Source organism: Papio anubis, chromosome 5 (assembly GCF_008728515.1).
Source record: "Papio anubis isolate 15944 chromosome 5, Panubis1.0, whole genome shotgun sequence".
NCBI lineage: Eukaryota > Metazoa > Chordata > Mammalia > Primates > Cercopithecidae > Papio > Papio anubis.
Window position 1 is genome coordinate 139,378,070 of NC_044980.1, and position 23,789 is coordinate 139,401,858.

The 23,789-nt window shown below is 39.8% G+C and overlaps 1 protein-coding gene across 14 annotated transcripts in view; it reads right to left on the bottom strand.

Annotated features, from left to right (window-relative positions):
* Nucleotides 1-23,789, bottom strand: part of PPP2R2B (protein phosphatase 2 regulatory subunit Bbeta) — a 472,301-nt gene that overhangs the window by 54,295 nt on the left and 394,217 nt on the right. For all 14 annotated transcript variants that reach the window (XM_017960021.2, XM_017960018.2, XM_017960019.3 and 11 more), the window contains one exon: nucleotides 2,226-2,403. In XM_017960021.2, the coding sequence (XP_017815510.1) occupies nucleotides 2,226-2,403 (178 nt within the window). The remainder of the gene's footprint in view (nucleotides 1-2,225; nucleotides 2,404-23,789) is intronic.

The window sequence follows — 23,789 nt, forward strand, 5'->3', positions numbered from 1 at the left end:
TCCAAATTACTGATTGGAGGAGGCTGCCTGCTGATGGGGATCATCAATATTAGACTTTACAGGAAAATAATCTTTTATTTGTTTGAGCCATTATGGGGTCTATTCTATATACAAACTTTTGGAGCTTTACTATAACTCTTAAAATTAAATTTCCAGGTTAGATTTTATGATCAACTGTCTACTGGATAGCTCTACTTTGATGCCCTACTATTATTTCGAACTTGACAGGTCCAATAATTTTCTATGTGTCAGAGTGTTCTACATACTGGAATACAGCAATAGTTCATACAAAACCCTTGCTCTTGTAGAATTTACATCCTAATATGAGGAAACCAAAAATACATAAATAAAAAAATTTTAAATCATGGTAAGTACCATGATGATAACAGGGATAGAGAGTTATTGGTAGATACTAAGAGTTAATGGGAAAAAGTACCTCTGGGGCCTGAATAGTGACATGCAGCTAGCCATGTGAATGCTAGGGACAAAATTTTCTAGAAAGATGAAACAGCAAATGCAAAGACTGGAAGAATAAGGTTTACTTAGGAACAGAAAAGTGATTAGTTGGCTGAAACAAAGTGAATTAGGGAAGAGTGACATGACTGGATATCAAAGATGGAGACAGGTTCCAGATCATGTAGAATCTTATAGGCCGAGTTAAATAACTTGGATTTTATTCTGAGTTCAGTGGGAAGCTACTGGAATGTTTTTTTTTTTTTTTTTTAAATCAGGGAAGGAATGATATTTGAATTACATGTTGAAGGGTCTGTACTGTATAAAAGAGCAAGAGTGAATGGAGACCAGATGAGATTACTGCAGTCACAGAGGTGAGAGACAACAGTGGCTTATGCTAGTGTAGGGAGGTAGGAGTGGAGATAGGGATATATGAGTTGATTTGACATATATTTTAGAGGCAGGGCTCATGGATAGATGGAGTTAGAGTAGGGGAGGCTGGTAAGCGGAAGAGAAAACTCCATATTGATACCTAGGTCAATTGTTCAGTTGCCTGAGTTGTTCAGTGCCATTCCTCATAAATCTCATGCCTCAGGTTTGTGAGGAATGGAGCACATGATAGGTATTCAATAAATGACCAATTTTTACTATGAAATAGAGGGTCAACATAGTGGGGGTGAAAATACTGGCCCAGCTATTTGGCATTTTTTTGACTTTTCTATATATTTTTTATTTTTATTTATTTATTTTTGAGATGGAGTCTGGCTCTGTCACCCAGACTGGAGTGCAGTGGTACAATCTCGGCTTACTGCAACCTCTGCCTCCTGAGTTCAAGCGATTCTCCTGCCTCAGCCTCCCAAGTAGCTGGGACTACAGGTGCATGCCACCATGCCTGGCTAATTTCTTTTTTGTATTTTTAGTAAAGTTGGGGTTTTGCCATGTTGGTCAGGCTGGTCTTAAGAAATCCTCAAGAAATCCACCTACCTAGGCCTCCCAAAGTGCTGGGATTACAGGCATGAGCCACTGCTCCCAGCCGACTTTTCTATATTTTAATTAAACAGGAGATAATGATACTTACATTACAGGGTTGTTTTATCAAATATGTCCTTGGGGGTAGAAGTTACTAATATAAAGAGGCATGATAGGGGATTAAGAATTGTTAGTAAAGTTCTGTTTCTGGATGTCCATGCTGGTTATAGGTGAGTTTAAGCTGTGAAATTTCATCAAACTGTACAATTATAATATGTGTACTTTTCTATATGCATAATATACTTCAATGAGGTAAAAAATGTGATACTATACTTAAAGTTCCCAGTGCAAGTGCTTGGAACTCAATAAATATCAGCCACTATTATTTTCACTCTTATGATATAATGGAAACCAGTATGTCTGTGGTCCATGCAGTTCATACAGATTTGTGAATCCTTTAATAGAGAAAGGAACAGAGAAAGAATCTGAACTCTAGGGTCTTATCCTATTGTTGATAAAATCACCTCTAATTTTAATTCATGGCACATAAATGCCTCCCTATGAAGGAATTGATTCAGAGTCCCAATCCAGAGCTAGCCCTGGCTCGCCACTTGTAATAACAATATTTCCCTAATTTTATTGTTATGATTAAAGAGTCTCATAGGTGCTAGCACATTTTAAAAGGGGCAAGTTCTCCACATATGCTAGATGTTGCATTTCTATTCCATATTTTCCCCAAGCCCACTCGTACCTGAATACTCTTGATTCAGGCCAGTTGATTCTTGGTCACAAAGAAAGGATACTAAAACTTTGATTGGTTATTTCAAAGTTCCATAGGTTAATCCTCAGGTCATCAGCGGACATGTAGGTTTCATAGTCGCTGTTGACGGATATGGAGTTGATGTGATATGTGTGTGCGTTGGCAAATACTCTTCGCGGGGTGGCTTCCACCATCAGGTCCATGGGTCTCAGGACAGGCACCTGGGATGCAAGAGAAACAAATCACTTCAGAACCAAAGATCTTCCATAGGAAAAGAGTTTGCATGCTAATGTCATTTATTATCACACACAAAATAATAGCCGCATTGAAGAAACTGCAAGTTAAAGAAGAGGCTAATAACAAATCACACACTGTTCCTGTTCCCTTCTGTTCCTCCTCTTTCAAAAGATATCAGCATCACTTAGCCCTGATGGAAAATTTCATTCTTTATAAATTCTAAACATTTTTCTAAGCCCCTCCAGGTAGCCTCATCTCAGGGGAACTTGGCTTCCATTGTGGAGTCATTACCTTCCAGAGACATGGTTCCATTTTTTTTAAAACATGAAATTTATTTTAAAAAGGAAGTTGTGGGAAAATTTTAGAAATGTCTAGTTCAACTTTAATCTAAATTTATCTTTTATGTCTTTTCATCTCATGCCTTTGGAAGCCTACACCCATTCCTGGCTTTGTCCTTAATCCTTAAGGGGATTTTGAGAAACTTTAGCATCACCCAAGACTCTAATAGTCCAGATTCAGCCACTAATACATAGGGAACCCAATGACATCTGATTGACCTGAGAAAATCTTGGTTTATATTTGCCTTAGAGTGCGAACCAGGTAGTGTCCACTTTTACATGCAAAACTGTTCCAGCTTGGACATTAATGATATGGTCACCTTACTGAAAAACAAAAACTTCTCAGTAAGTATTTCTTGAATGAGTGAGTGAGAACACATGATTAAATGATTTCTGTCTGGTGGGTCAGAGAATCGGCAGCTAAATAGTCCCCCATACATGACTGTCTTTCTGGCAAACATGAACAAAGACCTATCACTCTTCCTCCTTTGAGTTCTGGGTGAACTGGCTCCAAAGAAAGAGAATAAGAGCACGAATGCCTGAGAGGGAACAGACTTAAAAAAAAAACACCAAAGACAAAGAAGACCCCACAACACAGGTGTGGTCCCTTAATAGAAACAACATAATAAAATACCCAAAGCTATTTTCTTTTCAAGCAAATCATTTTCTTGCAACTGAGCCCCGACTGATTTGATACCAGGTGGTAGATTAAGACTTTGACTTCTGGATTGGCTTCAACCCAGGTGGCGAGGAGAAGAAAAACAAAAGTTAACTTTTCTGAAGTGCAGTCACCTCACCAACATAACATAACCTTTTAGAAAAAAGAATTCTCCCAGTGCAGACTTGAGGGACTTTAACTCATCTATGAGGGAGTTTTTAAATGAAATCAATGATTCAGAGGAAACAGAATTCTAGACAGATGTGGTACTTGATAATCCAGAAACCAGAGGTGACTTGAGGTGTGGCTGTAGAAGGGTCAGGGGTCCTCCAAATACTAGGAAATGGAGGGAAAGTCTTTGTGGTCCCCCATCCCAATTATGGATAATGGCCCTATAGCTTAAGTGTGTGTGGCAGGGACTGGGAGACCAGGGTTCTGATCAGATTCACCACTAACCAACAGGCTATGAGGTCTGGGCAACGAACCTGTTCCTCCTGAGCTCGAGCTCAGTCGCACTGTCTGCGAAACAGTGACCGTGCTCCCTGTGCCCTCACTATCACAAAGGGTGGTTTGGGGTTTTGTTGCGATGATCTGACCTCCAATGCATCCTCCTACCCACTCTTTCAACAATATTTACTGAGTGCCACACAAAGTCCTGGGGGGTTCAACTGGTGAGCAGAACCAGACACAGGTCCTGGCATCATATACCTGTTCTTGTCAGGGGAGATAGACAAAATTAAAAGGGCTAGGTGTGCAAAAGAGAGGATATACTGCCAAGAGGGATTTAACCTGCTCAGGGAGAACTGAAGAGGCTTTCCTGAGAATGTGTGAGTGTGTTGGAATGGGAAAGATGGGTAGAGATTTAACCAGGCCAGGAGGGGAGTGGAAGGGAGAATGTGTCTGAGGGATGTGCAAAGGTCCCATGGTAGAGGTGAACAAAGCAAGAGTGAAAAACTGGTAGGTCACTGTAGTTGAGATAGAAGTAGTGATGGGAGCTATTGTGGGAGATGAGGTGACAGGGTAGGTAGGAAGCAACATCCCCAAAAAAGTTTTGCCATTATTCCAAGTGAATAGGGTAAAAAATGAAAGGATTTGCAATGATTGTGGTATAATTAAATCCAGGTTTTGATTAGATCAGTCTGGATGTACAATGGAAAACAAGTTAAAGGACGAATGAAGTAGAATTTTTAAAGGGAAGATCATATACTCTCGGACATCAATTAAGGGCGTGCCTGAGTTAAGGCATTGTGATGGATAAAAACGTGACTTTGTCCTCAGAAACGCTACACCGAAATATTTATTGGGTATTTTCTCTGTGTCAAGCATTCTTCATACATAATCTCAGGTAATTCTTTCAAGAGCTCTGTGAAATAGGTACTCATACAAAGAGAAAACTCAGGCACAGAGAGGCTACACCACTGGCCCAGGGTTGCCCAGCTATAGGAAGCATAGCTAGGTTTAATTCGGGGACTGGAAAGTGCATGTTCTTTCCACTGCACCACACCACATTGAAATATCATACAGGGTAGGAAGTGATAAATGCTCTGAAAGTGACATAAATTGCCAGGAGAATTTATGGAATAACTAGTTACTGGTAGTTATAATGGTAGTGGTACTCATAGTAGTGCAGTGGTTAAGAAACCTCAATTAGGTGTTGTAGGTGTTTACGGTATTTGAACAGGGCATCTGTTCTTTCAGAAATGTGTGCCATGCTTTTATAGTTTGTCACAAAGGAGCTCCCCACCTGAAGCTTTTGGTTGCTACCTGGTTCCTCTGCCGTCAGGAGGTACCAGAGCTCAAAGCAGAACCCCAAAGGTCACAAAAGAAATGGAATCTGCAGGACTTCCTGTGGCTCCTCCTAAACTCTTCCCTGGGCCTTCTCAGTTACTGTACATTGTCTGTTGAGATTTCTTGTGGCTGTGGCGACATGGAAGGGAGCATGCAGCCAGGAATAAGAGGCATTACAGAGTGGGAGCTGCCAGCCCACAGCTTCAGCTTAATGTGATGGGCCTGCCTGCTAATTCAGGCTGACATATTCCATGATGTACCACTTAATGGGGAAGGGCTCCGTGTAGGTATCTGGGGATGGAGCCTCTAATGCTTTGCCCAGATAAGACAGGGGGAATGGAGAGCTGAATGCCACTCATGGTATTCCAACATCAGTACCAGGCCTACGTAAAGGCTTGTCTGCTGCCCAGTGACTGCCCTCACAAGGACAAAGAGGGAAGTTTGGTGGTTCAAACAGGACAGGATGGACTGATTAGGAAACCACGTTGACTGTTTTTCTTCTGCTCTGGCTACATATTCCTTTTGAGGCCAGGCAAGAAGAAGATCTGGACACTATTCCCTGAGTCAGGCCCACAGGCAATTGTTAAGGCTGTTTCTGGAAACATACATGGAGAGCTTCCTGTGCCAGTTGCTGCGTTTAGAATCCCTGACTCCCTGCCCCACCCAACTCCAAGGTGTTATCTCCTCCAGCGCCCTCAGTAACTAACCTTTCAAGCTAGATTCCTCTGTTTGCCCCATTTTACAGGGGAGGTGAGGGGAGGTGGAGGGAGGTGGAGGGAGGTGGAGGGAGGTAGAGTATCCAGTCCAATGTCACACAAAGTATAAGCTGGGGGTTGGGATCTGAAGCCAGTTAATTTGGTTCCTGAATGAGCACACCTAGCCACTACTGTGAATGAAACTATTAGGTTGAAATACAAAACTGCCATTTTTGCAAGTCAAAAATTGTCAAATATCAGCAATCTCATGTGGTTTAACCTAACACTTTGGAAAGGTTCTGTGGTGTATGGATGTGACATCAAATCAGGGAACATTTTGGCTTGGAGGGACCCTTAGAGCCTCTTCGTAGGACATCATCTGTGTGTGTGGTGGGAGTCTTATAGTGGGAGGCCATAGTGTCTAAGCCTCTCCTCCTTCATTATTCTTGGTATTATATGCTTGCATCCTCAATAATATGCTGAAAGAACTATTTCTGTAGATAAGCAAAGTGTGAAAGCGAGTAGCCAGGGCAGTTCTTGAAATCTACAGATGAGAACATTGAGATCCAAGAGGTGAAGCACCATGGTCACCCTTCCAGGGTTGCTTGCACAGCCCGGGTCTCTGCTTCCTGTCCCAGACTTCTGCTCCCACACACCATCTGCCTGAACCATCCTCCACAGGACCAGAACCTCTTTTTGTCAAATGACAGAAGCAGAGCCAGACAAAATTCAGATCAGGCCAGGACGTCTTAATTCAGTTCAAACTTTGTCTGAGCCACCTCGGCAGAGTCGTTGATGGGGCTAGGACCAACACGAAGACAAGGGACATGCCGCGTGAACGGCGGTCAGTCCTTGGCCCTCTGAGCGGCCAGTCCTTGGCCTACCTGCAGGTGGTTCTGTCTTGAGCAGCTGGAATTCAGTGATGTCCCCTGATTCAGGTGCTTCACCCTCCTCTCTCACCCTGGTTGAGTTTCAGCTCATTCTCCTAGGCTGCTTTCAAAGGACATGCATCCCAGTCCTGTGTCTTGCCTGGACACCCAGTATTACATTAGAATATCAACCAAATAATGTACCAGCCCCAAAAGAGCAGCCGGAATCTAATCTGCAATAAAGCTTACAGAGATGTATTTCAGTTGTAATATTCCTGGGAAGCTCTTCCCTCCAGAGACTGGCATGGCTTCCCCCGTCACTTCAATCAGCCCCTGCTCAAATGTCACACCCTCAGGGAGGCCTTCCATGACCATCCCACCTCAAATCGCACAGCCTCCAGTCTATCCCCTTCCCAACTGACTGCCTAGAGTGTTTTAAACACTTCAGCAGTTCCTCAGTGAATTTTTGTCACTATCCTATGATTAACTTGGTAGATGTTACAATCGCTATTGCACAGATGAGGAAGCTGAGGCAGAGAGGTGAAGGTGTCTGAAGGCTCGCAGTGAGTCTGAGGCAGGGCGAGTGCTCAGGCCTGGTACTCCTTCCACCCCTTGACTCAGCAGTCTATGCCCTTAGTCGCTTAAAGCACACTCAGATGCTTGGGAGGGAGACAGCGAGGGCGATCACGCTGCCATGGAGGTCATCAGGCACTGCCCAGGCAGTATCAGCCAAAGGGGTCCTGCCTGGGGATCCCAAGGTAGACCTCAGAAAGGAGAAGACTATGAAGCTAGGCAGGGCTTGAAGGGTGAGTGGGAGGTCCCCAAAGAGAGGTGGGGATGGGGAGGGGAGGGAACTGGGCTTCAGTCAGAGGGACCAGCATTGTACAAACTCAGAGGAGAGACAGCAAGGTATACACATACAGATGGGTGACTGTGCTTCTGTGGTGAGGTCAGTGATTAGTTATTCATTCAACAAATACTTATTAAATCCCTCCTCAATAGCAGATATGTTACAGGGGCTGGGGCCACAACAGTGAACACTCTGTGGGGTATAAGTTCTTGTGTGTATGGGTACATGAGGAAAACCTGAGTTGGGTAAGGGACTAGCAAGCAGGGGGTGTGCTCTTTGAGGTGGGGTGGTCATAGAAGGCCTCTCTGAGGGAGTGGTGTATGAACAGAGACCTGAATGAAGTGAGAGAGGGAGCCATGCAGCTCTGTGGGGAAGAGCACTCCAGCCGGGGGGAACAGGAAATGCAAAGGCACTGAGGTTGGAGTGTGCTTAGAGTACAGGAGGAACAATAGCAGAGAGCTTTTTTTCTCTTTTTTTTCTTTTTTAAGAAATGGGGTCTTGCTATGTTGCCCAGGCTGGAGTGCAGTGGTGATTCACAGGCATGATCCCACTACTGATCAATATGGGAGTTTTCACTTGTTCTGCTTCTGACCTGGGCAGGTTAACCCCTCCTTAGGCAGCCTGGTGATCCCTCACTCCCGGGAGGTCACCATATTAATGTGAACTCAGTGTGAACACCCTATCAGCATAGGGTACTACAGCCGAGGACTCCTGGGCTCAAGTGATCCTCCTGCCTCAGCCTCCTAAGTAGCTGACTACAGGCACGCACCATTGTACCTGTCAGCAAAGAGCTTTTATGGCTGGAGAGGAGTGAGTAAGGAAGCATGGCAGTTGGAGAAGATGTTGGATCAGTAGTCAGGGCCGGACCAGCGTCTTTGCTGTGAGGGTGAGGAAAGCTCAGGGAGGCGTGAGTGGCTACCTGTGAGTAGCTGCCTGATACGGGACTCTACCCTCCCTCACCATTCCTTCTGTCTCTGCCCATCTGCTCTGTCTTCCTCCCCCAGGTTCTTATTATCTTTCCTGCCTCTTCTCTTGGGAAATACCAGATCATCTTTCACTTCCCAGAACCCATTTACTAACAAAATGAATGTTGCTGTCATTTGGCTTATTTGGTGACCACACCAGTCATTCTTCACAATCTTCCATGACACCTAAGTGGGGGTTGGCGGGTCACGGTGCCTTGCTTCAGAGACATGCAATTAAAGCAGAGTAGAGCCCTAGAAAACAGGAAGCCCCTGAAGCCTCCAGTTTAAAAAACATCTGTGAAAAGGCACAGCAAGGGGAGGCCATCGGAGGACTCCCCTCAATGCGCCGTCATGAGAGGAGTTTTTCACAGAGAAAAAACAACAGCTGTGTTTACCATGGCAACCTCCAGCAGCCCAGTCAATTGACAGATTCAAGGCAAGACTCGGAGAAGAGAGAAAAGATGGCCATTCAGGAGATAAAGAACAGGAAAGATGACGTCATGGAGAAGGAAGAAAAGAGAGATGTCTGTCTGTAAGATGTGGATGAATTGTAGCTGTTCAGTAACTCTAGGTCAAATCTCATTGACCTCAACAGACAAACCTTGGAATACCATTGCTTGGTACGTATAAGCATAATCAATTTTGTTATGGAAGGAGCATCCACGTTCTCCTTCCTAAAATCAGATCTTCTCAGGAGTACCCACAGCGTAGGTTCTCCTTCCTTTTGCAAAAGAAAGATGTAGAAAATGTTCCTTAACTTGTCCTGAATCTTACTAAGGTGTACTATGCAATTCATAAACACTTCTGAGAGGGACAGTTGCATGACACTTTTAATCAAGGCCCCGTAGACATCCCTGTCCCCAGCTCATTGTGATTTATACAACATAATCAACATTATAGGGTCTTTTGAAAAAATTGGTATCAATTTAAATCCACACTTGCTCCATATCTCTTGTTAGTGTTCAATAGATACTCCCCATTCCCCTCCCCAAATAATTGAGATTACTCTACATTTAGACTGACTGTATATATCAAGGTCATGGGGTTTGGTGGGTTCTGTATCACCAATTAGGAACTGCACATAGGAAGGTTATAACCACACACTGGCCCCAGATAAAGCCATTGACAAACATTTATTGAGCATCTACTACATGCTGAGAAGTTGCCAGAGTATCCTTGAGAAGCTTAGGGGAGGTAGGCAATATGTAACCCCCTCCCTCTTGTTACTCAAACCATCCCTTTTGGGAAGGCTGTTTGATCTAGAAAAGACAAAGATGACAACAGAAGTCCTGGGTGTCCACTTCATCCTAGGTATAAGGAAACCCTGACCCTGGTGCTCTGGGACCACAGGTTTGAGGTCCAGTGGAGAACCTGAGGGTGAATATGTTATCCCATCTTGAGGCACTAGATGGTAAATCTCTCAGAGGGGCTTGGAAATTCCAGATTCCGGCCTCACTTCAAACTTATCACCTTGCCTTTTCACTGGGCTTCCTTCAAGAAACAGCCTTTGTGACTTTTTAGTAACAACTGCCATAGGTTTGGGATAAAGCCAATAGCTAAGGGGCACCCAGACTTCATTTTCAAGGAAGAGGGAGTGAGTTGTCATAAAAATGGGAGATCATTGGGTCCTCCTGTAAATATCCTAATTCCAAAGAATACAGCTTGGTGGTACAGAGCAGCTGTCCTCAGTGAGAATACTGTTCCCCCAGGAACAGTAGTGGTGGATGACTTCCTAAGAACTATGTGAAAAAGTTTTAAGGAAATTCATTTCTTCATTCCTAACTTCCATGTTCTCCTTCCTAAAATCAGATCTTCTCAGGAGTACCCACAGCCTAGGTTCTCCTTCTTCCTTTTGCAAAAGAAAGATATAGAAGAGGTACCTTAAATTATCCTGAATCTTATCAAGGTGTACTATGCAATTCATAAACATTTCTGAGAGGGTCATCTGCATGATACTTTTAATCAAGGTCCCATAGACGCCCCCATCCCCAGCTCATTACGATATGCATTTCTAATAAAATTTTACTTTTTATATTTAGTCATCGTTTGTCAGAATTATATGTTTATGTTGTTTTGATGTATTATGTTCTATTAATAGTCAAAGCAGCAACTAAACCCAGACGATAATTTTAAAGTCTTACAGTCACATATTCATAAAAGAAAAAATCTATTTACATCTATATTTGTTATAGAAATGATCAAAAAAGCTTTTAACATGATTTAGGGGAAATGCAGTAAAAATAGATGTTTGAAGAAGAAAAAATAATAATATAAAGCTTCTGACTTAAAAACATTTGTTCACATATTCTTTTAGTGGGTTTTGGTGAGTATTCAGTAATGAGGTATTTAAATCCCACTGGCTGCAATAAAAAGGTGATATAAAAGTTTTAAACTGCTAACGGTTAAAATACTCTGAAATCACATTTTCTGCAATTATTTAACATTACAATGGAAATGCTTAGTTGCCTACTTTAAAATACTCAAGAAAGTACATAGTTATTCAAAATTCTAGAGGTACACAAGTACACAATTTGAATGGTATAAGAGGATTTTTGGAGTTATGTGGACTTGGGCTTGGATCCTGGCTGTGCTAATTACTAACCATGTGGCCTTGGGCTTGTTGCTTAGTCTTTCTTGATATCAGTATTCCCTTCCTTAATGTTGGGGATATGTAACACCTTCAGTAGCACTGTTAAGAGAACTTCGCACAAGGATTGACACATACTGTCTAACGAAGAAACATTCATGGAGACATGATTTGTGCCAGGATTGTCCTAAACACTTATGCACATCATGTTATTGAATCTTCACAATGGCCTCATGAAGTAGGTACTAAGATCATTGTCATTTTATGGATGTAACTCCTGAAGCAACACAGGTCATGAAGTTTGCCCACGGTCATATGGTTGCCACGGGGTAGAACTGTCCCTGGATGTCGGCTGTCTGGCTCCAGCCCCTATGGTAGCTATTATTAGCATTCTTACCATTAACTTCCAATTGTAGAAAAAAATGGTTCATTCTGAAAGATTGCCTGGGGAAGATTTTCTGACTTTTCTATATTGACTATGAGGTTTTAGCATCTCTTCCATCCACCGAGGGAGTTCAGTCATATACAATGTAAGGTTGCTTAGGAAAAGTAGCTAGGGGAATGATTGGTCATTGGATAGCAATTAACTTTATTGAGAACTTAAAAAGCTGAAAGCTCTCCTGGTTAGGAGTTTTGCAAATAGCTCCATCCTCATTGTCATGAAAATCTTGAACAATATGGACGCTCATCCAGTTATCAAAGCAACCTGGGGGGCAGAGTCTGGCATTGTGTGTACCCATTATTGAAGGGTAATGCGGTGTAACAAACCAAATCGAGTATGTACGACGACTGTCAAATAAAATAAACCACTAACAAATTAAATTACTTTTCATTTTCAGTAGGAAGAATGCCAGTCATTTTTCATTTTAAAAAATATGCATCTTAATTCCATTTTTTAAAAATGTGAAGAGAAGCATTTAAAGGCCTCTTGTGCTATCTATACTGATGTTTATTTTCTATAGATATCTTTCTCCTGGTTCCGGGGCATTTTCCCTCAAAGAATTAGTGGAGCGTTAAACCTCGCTTTGGTCAAAAAACCTGTTTCTTCCATGGATCAATGGTGGATGGAGTTCAGAAAGCAGGAGTGATAGGCTGGCTCTGGCTTACAGTGACATATCAGAGCTGTTGTTTCCAGAATGAAACTGCCACTCACCAGCACCCCGCCAACCCCCCCTGGGAATCCTATCCAAATAATATAATTTTGAGATTTCCCTGCTCACACCCTTCAACAGCCTCAATATGTCCCTAATTTCTTCTTTTACTGGCTTTGTCATATAGATTGAAATAAGCCTGAGAAGAAAAACCTCTTTGAACCAAGTCAGGCTTTGTGTTTCAAGTCATTAAAGATCTTAGAATTATATTCTTTCACTTGACAAACATTTATTAAGTGCCAATCACTGTACTAGGTAGTATGTGTACAGAGTGAACAAAACAGATTAAGGGGTAGAATTTCAAGTCTAACACGGAAGAAAGACACTAATGTCTCTAAGTAAATGCATTGTTATAAACTGTCACTGATGCTACAAAGAGATGTATATTGTTTCATGAGAGAAAGAAATAGGGGCTCTAATTTAGATTGAGGAATCAGATAAGTTGTTTGTAAAGAAATGACAATTCACCCCACAAAAGCAGGGCCATAAGCATTCAATCCTCTAAATCAGTGTTTCTCAATTAGGAGCTATTTTGCTATTGGGCAGTGTCTGGAGATATTTTTGGTTGCCACAATAGAGCGGATGTTACTGGCATCTGTGTGCAGGAGCTAGGGATGTGGCTAAACTCATTTTGATGAACAGGGCAGCTCTCCCTGAAACAAAAAATTATCTAGCATAAAATGTCAACAGTTCCAAGGTTGAAAAACCCAAGTCTTAAGGACACTCTCCTGGAACACAGTCCAAATCTAGAGTGGATAGAAGAAACCAAGTACTAACTTCCACAATAGGCCAGCAATAAGTTTCAGTTCATGAAGGTATTTTGGATTAAAAAAGTACTTCATATACATAGATATATTATATACAATATACATAAATATATGCAAATATCTGTGTTTAATATCTATATTTCAAAGACATATAAAATATATATTTGAAAGACTTATCCCCTATGGCCAGCTATAAGAATAATATATAATGCATAAAAGCTGCCTGGGAAATTAATGTATATATTTTCAATTCAATGCATCAAAAATGGTTTGCATGGCAAAAAATGTTCATGCTCTTTGTGTCTTTGACTTCTTTTGGCCTGACTATGAAAAGGAGAGGAAAGATACCTTTTTCTCAGAAGATAAACTCACTATCTAATTACCAACTCATGCAGAAACCTGTAATTCTGCCAGTTTTATCTTATTTTTTTCCCCCAGACACTTACTTTTTATGCCAATATCACTATTTTTTAAAGTGTGTTTCTCTGTTCACTGCCTTTCCTGTTATCTCCTTTGATGTTTTACATTGTGTAATGCCACAAGAAAAAAAAGAGACATCTTAAAATACCCCGGTAGAGGAAAATTTCATTTAACATTTATAGCTGGGGAGAGTGGGGTTGGGAGAGGCAGTGGTTTAATTTTTGGTTAGTTTGGTTAGGATTAATCACAAAAATTGTTTTTGCTGTTTTTTAACTGGTATTGATGAAGTATTACTTTTTCCTATTATTAGGATACTCATCACTGAATCTTTGATCACCGAAGATTGACCAAGCCTCAGAAGTATCACACTGCATTCTGTCATTTATTACTGTGGAATCTATAGAACTAAGAAGATAAATACAAATTTGATATTAACTTCAAGAATCTTACAGCTGGAAGTTACCTGAGAAGTCATTTACATTAAAAAGGTCTGGATAAACACAAAGATGCATTTCTAAGAATTTAAAAAACATGGCCTTTCGTAGATATCCATAGCATGTCAGTTCTGCCTCCCACCAACAGATGGCAGTAGTAATTACTAGCAACACTTTGATTTAGAAACAAATTGACTTAAGATTGACATTTCAGGGTTGCACTGTCTGATTCCCAATCTTGGCCGAGTATCAGAATCAAAAAAGACCTCTTGTTAAAAACTGATGTCTGCCCCCCACTGGCGTGCTCTTTTGCCCTTCTGCTTCTGCCATGGGGTTATGCGGCATGAAGACTCTCACAAGAAGTTGGCGCCCTGATATTGAACTTTCCAGCCTCTGATACTGTGAGAAATAAATTTCTTTTCCTTATAAATTACCCAGTCTGTGGTATTCTGTTATACAAACACAAAATAGACTAAGACCATGGGTTTAAAATGATTTTTATAGTTCTATACTGATTGAAGGTTTTTTATGTTAATTTAAAACATTCTGATTATGTTTATAATCATTAAAAGGAAATCACTTATGGAAGATAAAAATGACAGGAAAAGGGTTACTATTTATAATATACAAAGAGTTCATGAAAATTAGTAAAAAGACAAACAGCTCAATAAAAATACGGGCAAAAATATGAATGAAAAATTCAGAAAAAGGGAAAAGAAAATGACCAAGACATAAATAGAAACATGTCCAACTCATTAGTAAAGAGATACAAATTAAAATTTGTAAAATCTTTAATCTTATAGAAGATTAATCTGATGAATCTTTTAATTTTTAAACTTTGCTCATAAAGAATTTACTATATGCCAGTCACTGTTACAAGTCTTAAAACTATTAATTCATTTACACTCATAACAATTTTATGAGGTAGGTATTCATATCATCCTCTTTTTACAGATCAGCGTATCTGAGCCACAAAGCAGTAATGTGTCCTAGCTAAAAGCACACAGCTAGTACTTGCTGGAGCTGAGACAGGTACTCAGTATTTCCAGCCAAGGGAGTCCTAACTCTAAACCACTACACTATGCTGCCTCTCAGTTGGATGTATAAAAAGAAAAATATAACATCCTATCCTGGAGATGGAATAAACAATGAACATTTACTCATGGAAGCATAAACTGCAACAAGATTTTCAGAAGGGAATCTTGAAGTAGCTGTTAAAATAATCTACACATCTTTTGACTTAGTAAACCCTACTTTAATGAAAACTATCCTATAAAAACATCCCTATATAACAATATACAGGCATGTCCCAGAAATACTGCAAGTTCAGTTCCAGAACAACACAATACAGTGAATATTGCAATAAAGTTAGACAAATTTTTGTTTTCCCAGTATATATAAAGTTATGCTTACACTATACTGTAGTCTGTTAAGTGTACAACAGCATTATGTCTAAAAAAACAAGGTACTTACCTAAAGTAAAAATTACTTTTTGCTAAATAATATTAATGATCATCTGAGCCTTCTGTGAGTCATAATCTTTTTGCAGGTAGATGGTCTTGACTCAATGTTGATGGATGCTGATTGATCAGGGTGGTAGTTGCTGAAGGTTGAGGTGGCTGTTGCAATTTATTTTACTTTTATTTTTAATTTTGTTTTTTTGAGATAGAATCTTGCTCTGTTGTCCAGGTTGGAGTGCAGTGGCACGATCTTGACTCACTGCAACCTCTGCCCCCGGGTTTAAGCAATTTTCTGCCTCAGCCTCCCAAGTAGCTGGGATTACAGGCACTTGCCACCACGCCTGGCTAATTTTTGTATTTTTAGTAGAGAGACGGGGTTTCACCATTTTGTCCAGACTGGTCTTGAACTCCTGAACTTGTGGTCCACCTGCCTTGGCCTCCCAAAGTGTTGGGATTACAGGCGTGAGCCACCGTGCCCAGCTGGCTGTTGCAATTTTGAAAAAACAACAATTAAGTTTGCCATATCGATTGACTCTTCCTTTCATGAAAGATTTCTCTATAGCATATGATGGTGTTTCACAGCACTTTATCCACAGAACTTCTTTCAAAATTAGAGACAATCTGTTCAAGCACTGTCGCTGCTTCATTAACTTTATTAACACTGCTTTATTAATATTGACGTGATATTCTAAATCCTTTGTTATTTCAACAAGGTTCACAGCATCTTCACCACAGTAGATTCCACCTCAATAAACCACTTTCTTTCCTTATCCATAAGAAGCAACTCCTCATCTGTTAAAGTTTTACCATGAGGCTGCAGCAATTAAGACCCATCTTCAGGCTCCATTTTTAATTCTAGTTTTTTTTTTTTTTTTTCTATTTCCACCACAACTGCGGTGACTTCCTCCACTGAAGTCTTGAGCCCCTCAAAGTCATCTGCGAGAGTTGGAATCAAATGTTTCCAAACTCCTATTAATGTTGATATTTTGACCTCCTTCCTTAAATCATGGATGTTTTTAATGGCACCTAGAATGGTGAGTGCATCCCAGAAGATGTTCAATTTACTTTGTTCAGATCCATCAGAGGAACTATTTTTGGTAGCGATAGTCTTTCAAAATGTATTTCTCAAATAATAAGACTTGAAAGTCAAAAATGACTCCTTAATCTACGGGCTGCAGGATGGATGTCATTAGTAGGCCTGAAAACATTAATCTCCTTGCATTTTTCCATCAGAGCTCTTGGGTGACTAGGTGCATTGTCAATGACCGGTAATATTTTGAAATAAATCTGGTTTTCTAGGCAGTAGGTCTCAACAGTGGGCTTAAAATATTTAAGTAAACCATGCTGTAAACAGATGTGCTTTCATTCAGGCTTTGCTGTTCCATTTTGAGCACAAGCAGAATAGATTTAGTGTAATTCTTAAGGGCCCTAGGACTTTCAGAATGGTAAATGAGCATTAGCTTCAACTTAAAGTCACCAGCTGCATTAGCCCCTACTGAAAGGGTCAGCTTGTCCTTTGAAGCTTTGAAGCCAGCCATTGACTTCTCTCTAGCTATGAAAGTCCTAGATGGGATCTTCTTCCAACATAAGGCTCTCTTGTCTACACTGAAGCTCTGTTGTTTACGGTAGCCGCCACCACCCATGATCTTAACTAGATCTTCTGGATAGCTTTCTGCAGCTTCTACATCAGCACCCGCTGCTTCACCTTGTACTTTTATTTTATGGAGATGGCTTCTTATACCTCATGAACCAACCTCTGCTAGCTTCCAAATTTTTTACTTTGCAGCTTCCTCCCTTCTCTCAGCCTTCATAGAGCAAAAGAGAGGGACTTACTCTAGGTTGGGCTTTGGCTTAAGGAAATGTTGTGGCTGGTTTGATCTTCTATCCACCCCACTCAAACCTTCTCCATGTCAGCAAGAAGGTTATTTTGCATTCTTATCATTTGTGTGCTCACTGGAGTAGCATTTTTAATTTCCTCCAAGAACTTTGCCCTTGCATTCACAACTTGGCTAACTCTTTGGCACAAGAGGCCTAGTGGTGGGCCTATCTTGGCTTTTGACATGTCTTCCTCACTAAGCTTAATCGTTTCTAGTTTTTGATTTAAAATGAGAGACCCAAAACACTCCATAAGAATTCCAACATTAACATCAGAGATTAATGATCACAGATCTCTACAACAAGAATGATAATGAAAACATTTGAAATATTATCAGAATTATGAAAATGTGGCACAGAGACATGAAATGAGCACACGCTGCTAGAAAAATGGTGCTAATAGATTTGCTTGTTGCAGGGTTGCTACAAACCTTTAACTTATAAAAAAACCCATACGGTCTGTGAAGCACAATAAAGCGAAATGCAATAAAACAAGGTATGGCTGTATGTCTAAGAACATGTATTGTAGCACTGTTAGTTATAGCAAAATCTAGAAACAATGTGAATATCTATTAATGGAGGAATGATTTAATGTCATAGCTTACCTATGCTTTAGAATACCTGCAGCTCTTTCAAGGAAGGTAAATTGGCCTGGAGGGATGTTTATATTCCTGAGTAATGTGTCTAGTGTGATCTCAGTTTTGTAAACAAAACAAAGTCATATCTATTCATTCATTAATATTAAAATACGTATTCATAGATACAGAGAAAGGTATGGAAAGACACACACCAAACTAGCAACCATAGTTACCCTGAGATATGGAACCGTAAGTATAGTATTATTTGACTGGATTCTATAAACATGCATTGCTTTTGTAAGAAAAGGAAGGGAAGACGTCATGTTTAATGTTTTGTCAGGGCAGGATTCTTAAGATTCTTCAGTCTGCACTGGACTCTTCTTGGGAAAACTTAAGAATCTCTAATGAGCACAACTTCCTCATTCCTGTGAGCTTATATCTGTTTTCCTGAACTGTCCACCTGTTCCCAGAGTGGACAGGGAGTCAGCCCACTCCCTTTCTCTGCACAATGGCACTTCAGATACTTGAGGACAGCTCTCAACCCATCTCCTCTCCAGTTTGATAGATTATACCAAGACTCAGCCTCCAATCTTCACACTTCAATAATGGTTAGGGTCACTTGGCCTCCACAGATGCTTTGCTCCACTGAACACAATCTACCAGTTCAGAACACAGGCATTTATTATTCCAAAGAAGACATGTGCTTTCTGTTTCTGTACGTTAAAACAGACTTCCCTTTGTAATCGTCCATATCATATCATCAAGTAAAATTCCCAGGTCTTTTTTCAAATGAAGTAATATACCAAGTTGAATCTATTCTATACTATTGACTGTTTTGAACTTGAGTGTGATTTCCTAAACTCTCCTCCTAGATCTGTCACTTTCTCTTAAAATACGGAAGTAGGAAATGGTATGTGTGTGAATGTGGGAGATGGTGGTAGGAATCTACTGAACAGTAGGTTCTGAATAATTGGATTTTTCTGTCTAATAAAGGCTATTGATCAGAAGATGAACAAATGAGTTAGGGAGGTGGAGAAGACAATGGCAATGTTCTGAATTCAGGCTTGAGGGTGGGAGAGACCTTAAATCTTCTCTTCCCCAATGGCTGAGCTGAATTTGAATGTAGTGATTCTAGAAAATAAATTGTTATATGAAGTGGATGAAGAAGAAATAACTCCAGAGAGGAAGGTTTGCTGGTTCCAAAGAGAGAGAGCAGGAATAGGCACACACACACACACAAAGGAGATAAACAGTAAACAGGATGGGATGAGCAAGAGAAGAGAGTATCTGAGAAAAGAAGCAGAAATAAGACTCTATAGAGTAAAAAGATGCCAAGCTTTCAGAAATAAAAATGGAGAAAGAGAAGAAAGCAGAGAGGTGAAGTAGTAGTCTAGTCTGGGCTCTTTAGATTTTAAGAACAGAAACCTTCCTAAACTTACTTAAAAAAACCCAAAAGGATTATTGAAGGATAGAAAAATATTACAGATCATCGAGACAGAAATGGAGCATATGAAATAGAACAGGGACTTGGCAAGCTGTTAGGAACCTCGAAAAATATGCTTTGTTTTTCTGTTTCTCTCTTTGTCTGTCTCGCCTAGGGGCCACCTGGTCTCTTAAACGCCTTCTCTCTGCATGTCTGGCCCTTTCTCCTCTTTTTACCAATGACTTCATCTGTTTACCAGTCTGAATATGGCCTCCAATGAGTCACTCCAGCCCAGATTTTATAACACTTTCAGCCCAATTGCTCAGTGCTATCAGAAAGGAGAGAAGGAAACAAGCAGGCAGAGAAACAAAGTGGGAAGAAGGAAGCGTCAGAGCCCTCTAATTGGGTCTCATCATTGTCCCTTGGACATCCCATATTCATAATCACATCCACACCTTTTCCTAGGATATTCCTTTGTTCACTTCACTTCTATCCACCCATCCATATCCCTAAATCATCCCAGAACCCGACTGCTGCAGTTAACAGAGCTCTTTTCATTCCTCCTTTCTTGTATGTACCCACTATGATGAAGAATAATTGTATACTTTTAAGAGTCCTAAAGAAAATGATTAATTCTCTAGCTTCCTTCTTCAACCTGTCACTATTTTGACAACCTTCCTGGAATCATTTTGTAACTTGAGCTCCTAGTGTTTTAATCTAGATTTCTAACAGTGTCTTGTACAAGGAAGGCAAAGCACAAGTGGTCACTATTCCCTAGCTAGAAATTTTATTTGGTTTAGAATGTTATAATTGCCTTTCAATCTTCTTTAGGCAATGAACCCATTTATGTAATGCTCCCTTATAATTTCCCCCAACTTTCCTACCAATCTTAGAAGTGCTATGAGGCCTTTTCATGGCAATCACATTCTTTTTAAAAACTAGATCCTCAAACCATATTAGAGTAAGAATCTATCCTGAACTGAAGAAAATTAGGTAATTACTTCCTCTGGAACAATGCACTATTTGGGGTGACTTACACCTGGTCTACTTTTAAGTAACACTTTTATGTTATTCACTAAAACCCTGAGATCTTTTTCTGCAACTTTACTTTGGCTGTGTTTCCACTTTCTACAAATGAATGGTTGAGTTTTCTCTCCACATGTCCCAGCACTATGCTCTATCCTTTTAGAACTCTGAATCCTATCTATTCCCTTCAAGTTTTCAAGGTTGCCATCCATTTCTGTACTGCTTTCTGACCTCTTTGCCCCCAAATGTTGTGAACTGCATTGCCATAGAATGGAAGGAAGCAGGGCATGGGTGGAATGGATGGAGGTTATTGCCTTTGAGGACTGTAGACTCCATTAATTCATTTTCTTCCTGAAGGAAGGAATATAAATTATTTTCTCCAATAGCCAAAGCAGAGGACCTCCTTTAAAAACCATCAAGCTCTGAGGCTAACAGAAAGGAAAGGAAAACCTAAAAAGAAGGGAAAACTAATCATAGAGAGGGGAAAGAGAACAAATGTGCAGTTCATTTAAAATCACTGTAGTTGAACATCAAATTATGGTACCTGACTTCCTATTTTATATTCTATTGAGTATTTATTTTGCCTCTAATCTAGGAATATAATTATGTACTGAATTGCATCACATATGCATTTAATATGTGAATTCAACTATATATGCTTAGAATAAAATGAACAAAGGAAGGAAACAAATTTAAATAATGGGTCAGAGGTCCCAGTGAGTATGAGATGGGGGAGGGGAGTTAATCTGCTTTTTCTTCAGACCGACGGTGATGGGTGGATCTCATCTCTGAGCATCGTGGGATGTTGAATAAGTTACTAAGGTTTAAGGAAGTGTATTTTTCACAAATGGCCCTTCATATTGTTTGCATAGCTTATATTCTACATTATTCTTTATATCCTATATATTTATATGTATATATTATTCTATATAGAGTTTATAAATACAAACAAATCTTATGGGTGATTTATGGGATTTTTCAAGAGTATTTTTATCCAACCTGGTACTTGCTTTATGGGATGACTTTGGAACCTAACCTCTGTAAAACTGCCACTTTAATGACCTTTTAAAAAACGCTTACTGTCCCCTGTATGCTTTACATACGTTACCTCCTTTAAGCTTCACAAAGTCCTGCATGATTGATACTATAAATATTTTACAGACTTTAAAGAGCTGAGGCTCAGTGAGGTTAAATGACATAGTAAGTCATGAGGTCCTCAGGATCAGCAGAACTAGGATTCAAATACCATCTGAACCTTACAGAGAATGCTCAATACCATGGCATTTTTTTCTGGTGATGTTATTATATTTTGAGTATAAGAAGATTTATGGATTATCTAGATCTTTAAAAATGAATTCCTCTTATATTAGAGGGAAAATAAGGCTGGCTTCAGGCTTCTCTCTGTAGTAAACTCAATGTCAGAATCATAACCAAAAAATGTTCAAAAAATTATGACACTTTTATATCTTTCAGGTTGTAATTTAGCATAGAAGCAAAGCTCATAAGCAGGCAAAAACTCAGTGAACACAGTATCTATAAACACAGTATCTGTATTATTTTCCATCATATCCTTGGCATCCAGGACACAGGACATTATGCAGAATAGATACTCAACAAATGTTTGTTGAGTGAATTTAAAAGAATTTAAAAACAAAATCTGATTTTTCTCATTCAGAGATTCCTAAACCAGTTTTTTTAAAAAAATAGGAATCACCTGAGAGTTCTTAAAGAGAAGTAGAAAATACAGACTTCGAGATGAACTCAGTAGGTCTGAGGTAAGGTTTAGGTATACTGATTTTTTTTTTAAAAGCTCTCCAAATAATTGAGGGAAAATTAGAATAGTGCTTTCTAAAACTCAGTCCTAAAAACCCTTCAGATTTTCTTGTCTTATCTGTTTTACCTGTACTATTATTTATTTAGTAATTTATTTATTTATTTATTTACTTGAGACAGAATCTTGCTCTGTGACCCAGGTTGCAGTGCAGAGGCACAATGTCAGCTCACTGCAACCTCCGCCTTCCGGGTTCAAACAATTCTCTTGTTTTAGCCTTCTCAGTAGCGGGCACTACATGCATGTGCCACCAGGCCTAGCTAATTTTTATATTTTTAGTAGAGACGGGGTTTCATCATGTCAGCCAGGCTCGTCTCGAACTCCTGACTTCAAGTGATCCGCCTGCCTCAGTCTCCTAAAGTACTGGGATTATAGGCATAAGCCACTGCGCCCGGGGCCCACTTAGTATTTTCTTTAAACTGATTTGCTTTCAGTTAACTAACTTTACTTTCCTAGGGAACTTTACATTACTGTAATACATGGAAAACCAGTTTTCTATGAATTGTCATAAAAGAAGAAAATTATAAAAATAAATACAATAAAAATTGTTTTTAAATTCTAGCCACATATAGTCACCTGAAAAGACAGAGTGTAAGGTCAGTTCTCAGTTTAAAAAAAATCAAGATTTGTAAGTGTTATTAGAGGTTAAAAAATATTAACATCAAAGTGAGACTTTGGGCTTGATGTCATCATAATAATTTATAAAGCAGGACAGAAAGGAGTAACTTCCTCAATTATGTGATTCAATATTACTTAGAGTTGTGTCTTATATCAACAGAAACACATACCCCAGACTTTGGGAATCACAATGATGTACACAAAGGTGGTATGTTAGGTGATTCATGTACGTTGATTTTAAATATTTATAGAAAATGTACTGTGTCAGGCAAAATATTGGGTCTTGAGAATAGAAAAACATGTCTCTTTCCTCAGGTTGTTCAATGTTATTTCACATACCTTCTCTCAGTTAAGAACCGCTAAACGGTGGGTTTGATGAGTTATTTGCGTAAACAAATAGAGCTGGGATTCCTGGCTGGACATTGAATGCCTCTGTCTCTCACCCATGTATAACTGCAGCTTTCAAACCTAGTAAAGGGTAGGATTGTCTTTTATGTTTGCTTCCTATAATCATGACACAGTAGTGTCTAATACTTACTGTGGGCTTCCTGTGTGCCACTTCATCAAACACATTACGTAATTTATCTCATCTAATCTTCACAAGTACTGCATGAAGCAGATACTATAAGTGACGGCTGACTTCACTTCTCAGATGAGAAAACTGAGGCACTGCTATAAAAGGAGACATTATCCATCCCAGAGAGCACGAAACTACATCCTCTGTTTTACCTGACTGGCTGAATCCCTGCCTATGGCTTTTCTTCTATTGTATTACCTGCTACTGCTATTTAAATCCCATTTCCTTATCCTGGTGTGATCAGAAAAGGAGCATGTGACTCCAAGGGTGGTCTCATTAACTTCTGGTTATTAAAGAGGAAAATGCGGAGGACTCGGAGGCAGGTACAGATGGGGACTGTTGGACTAAGCATTAAGTTAAACGATAAGCAAAACAAAGGGAGAGAATAAAGGGAATATTTCACTAGAGGTTAAGAGAAAAATAATGAGCTCTTTTTTAAACACAAAAGGAGAATGTAAGT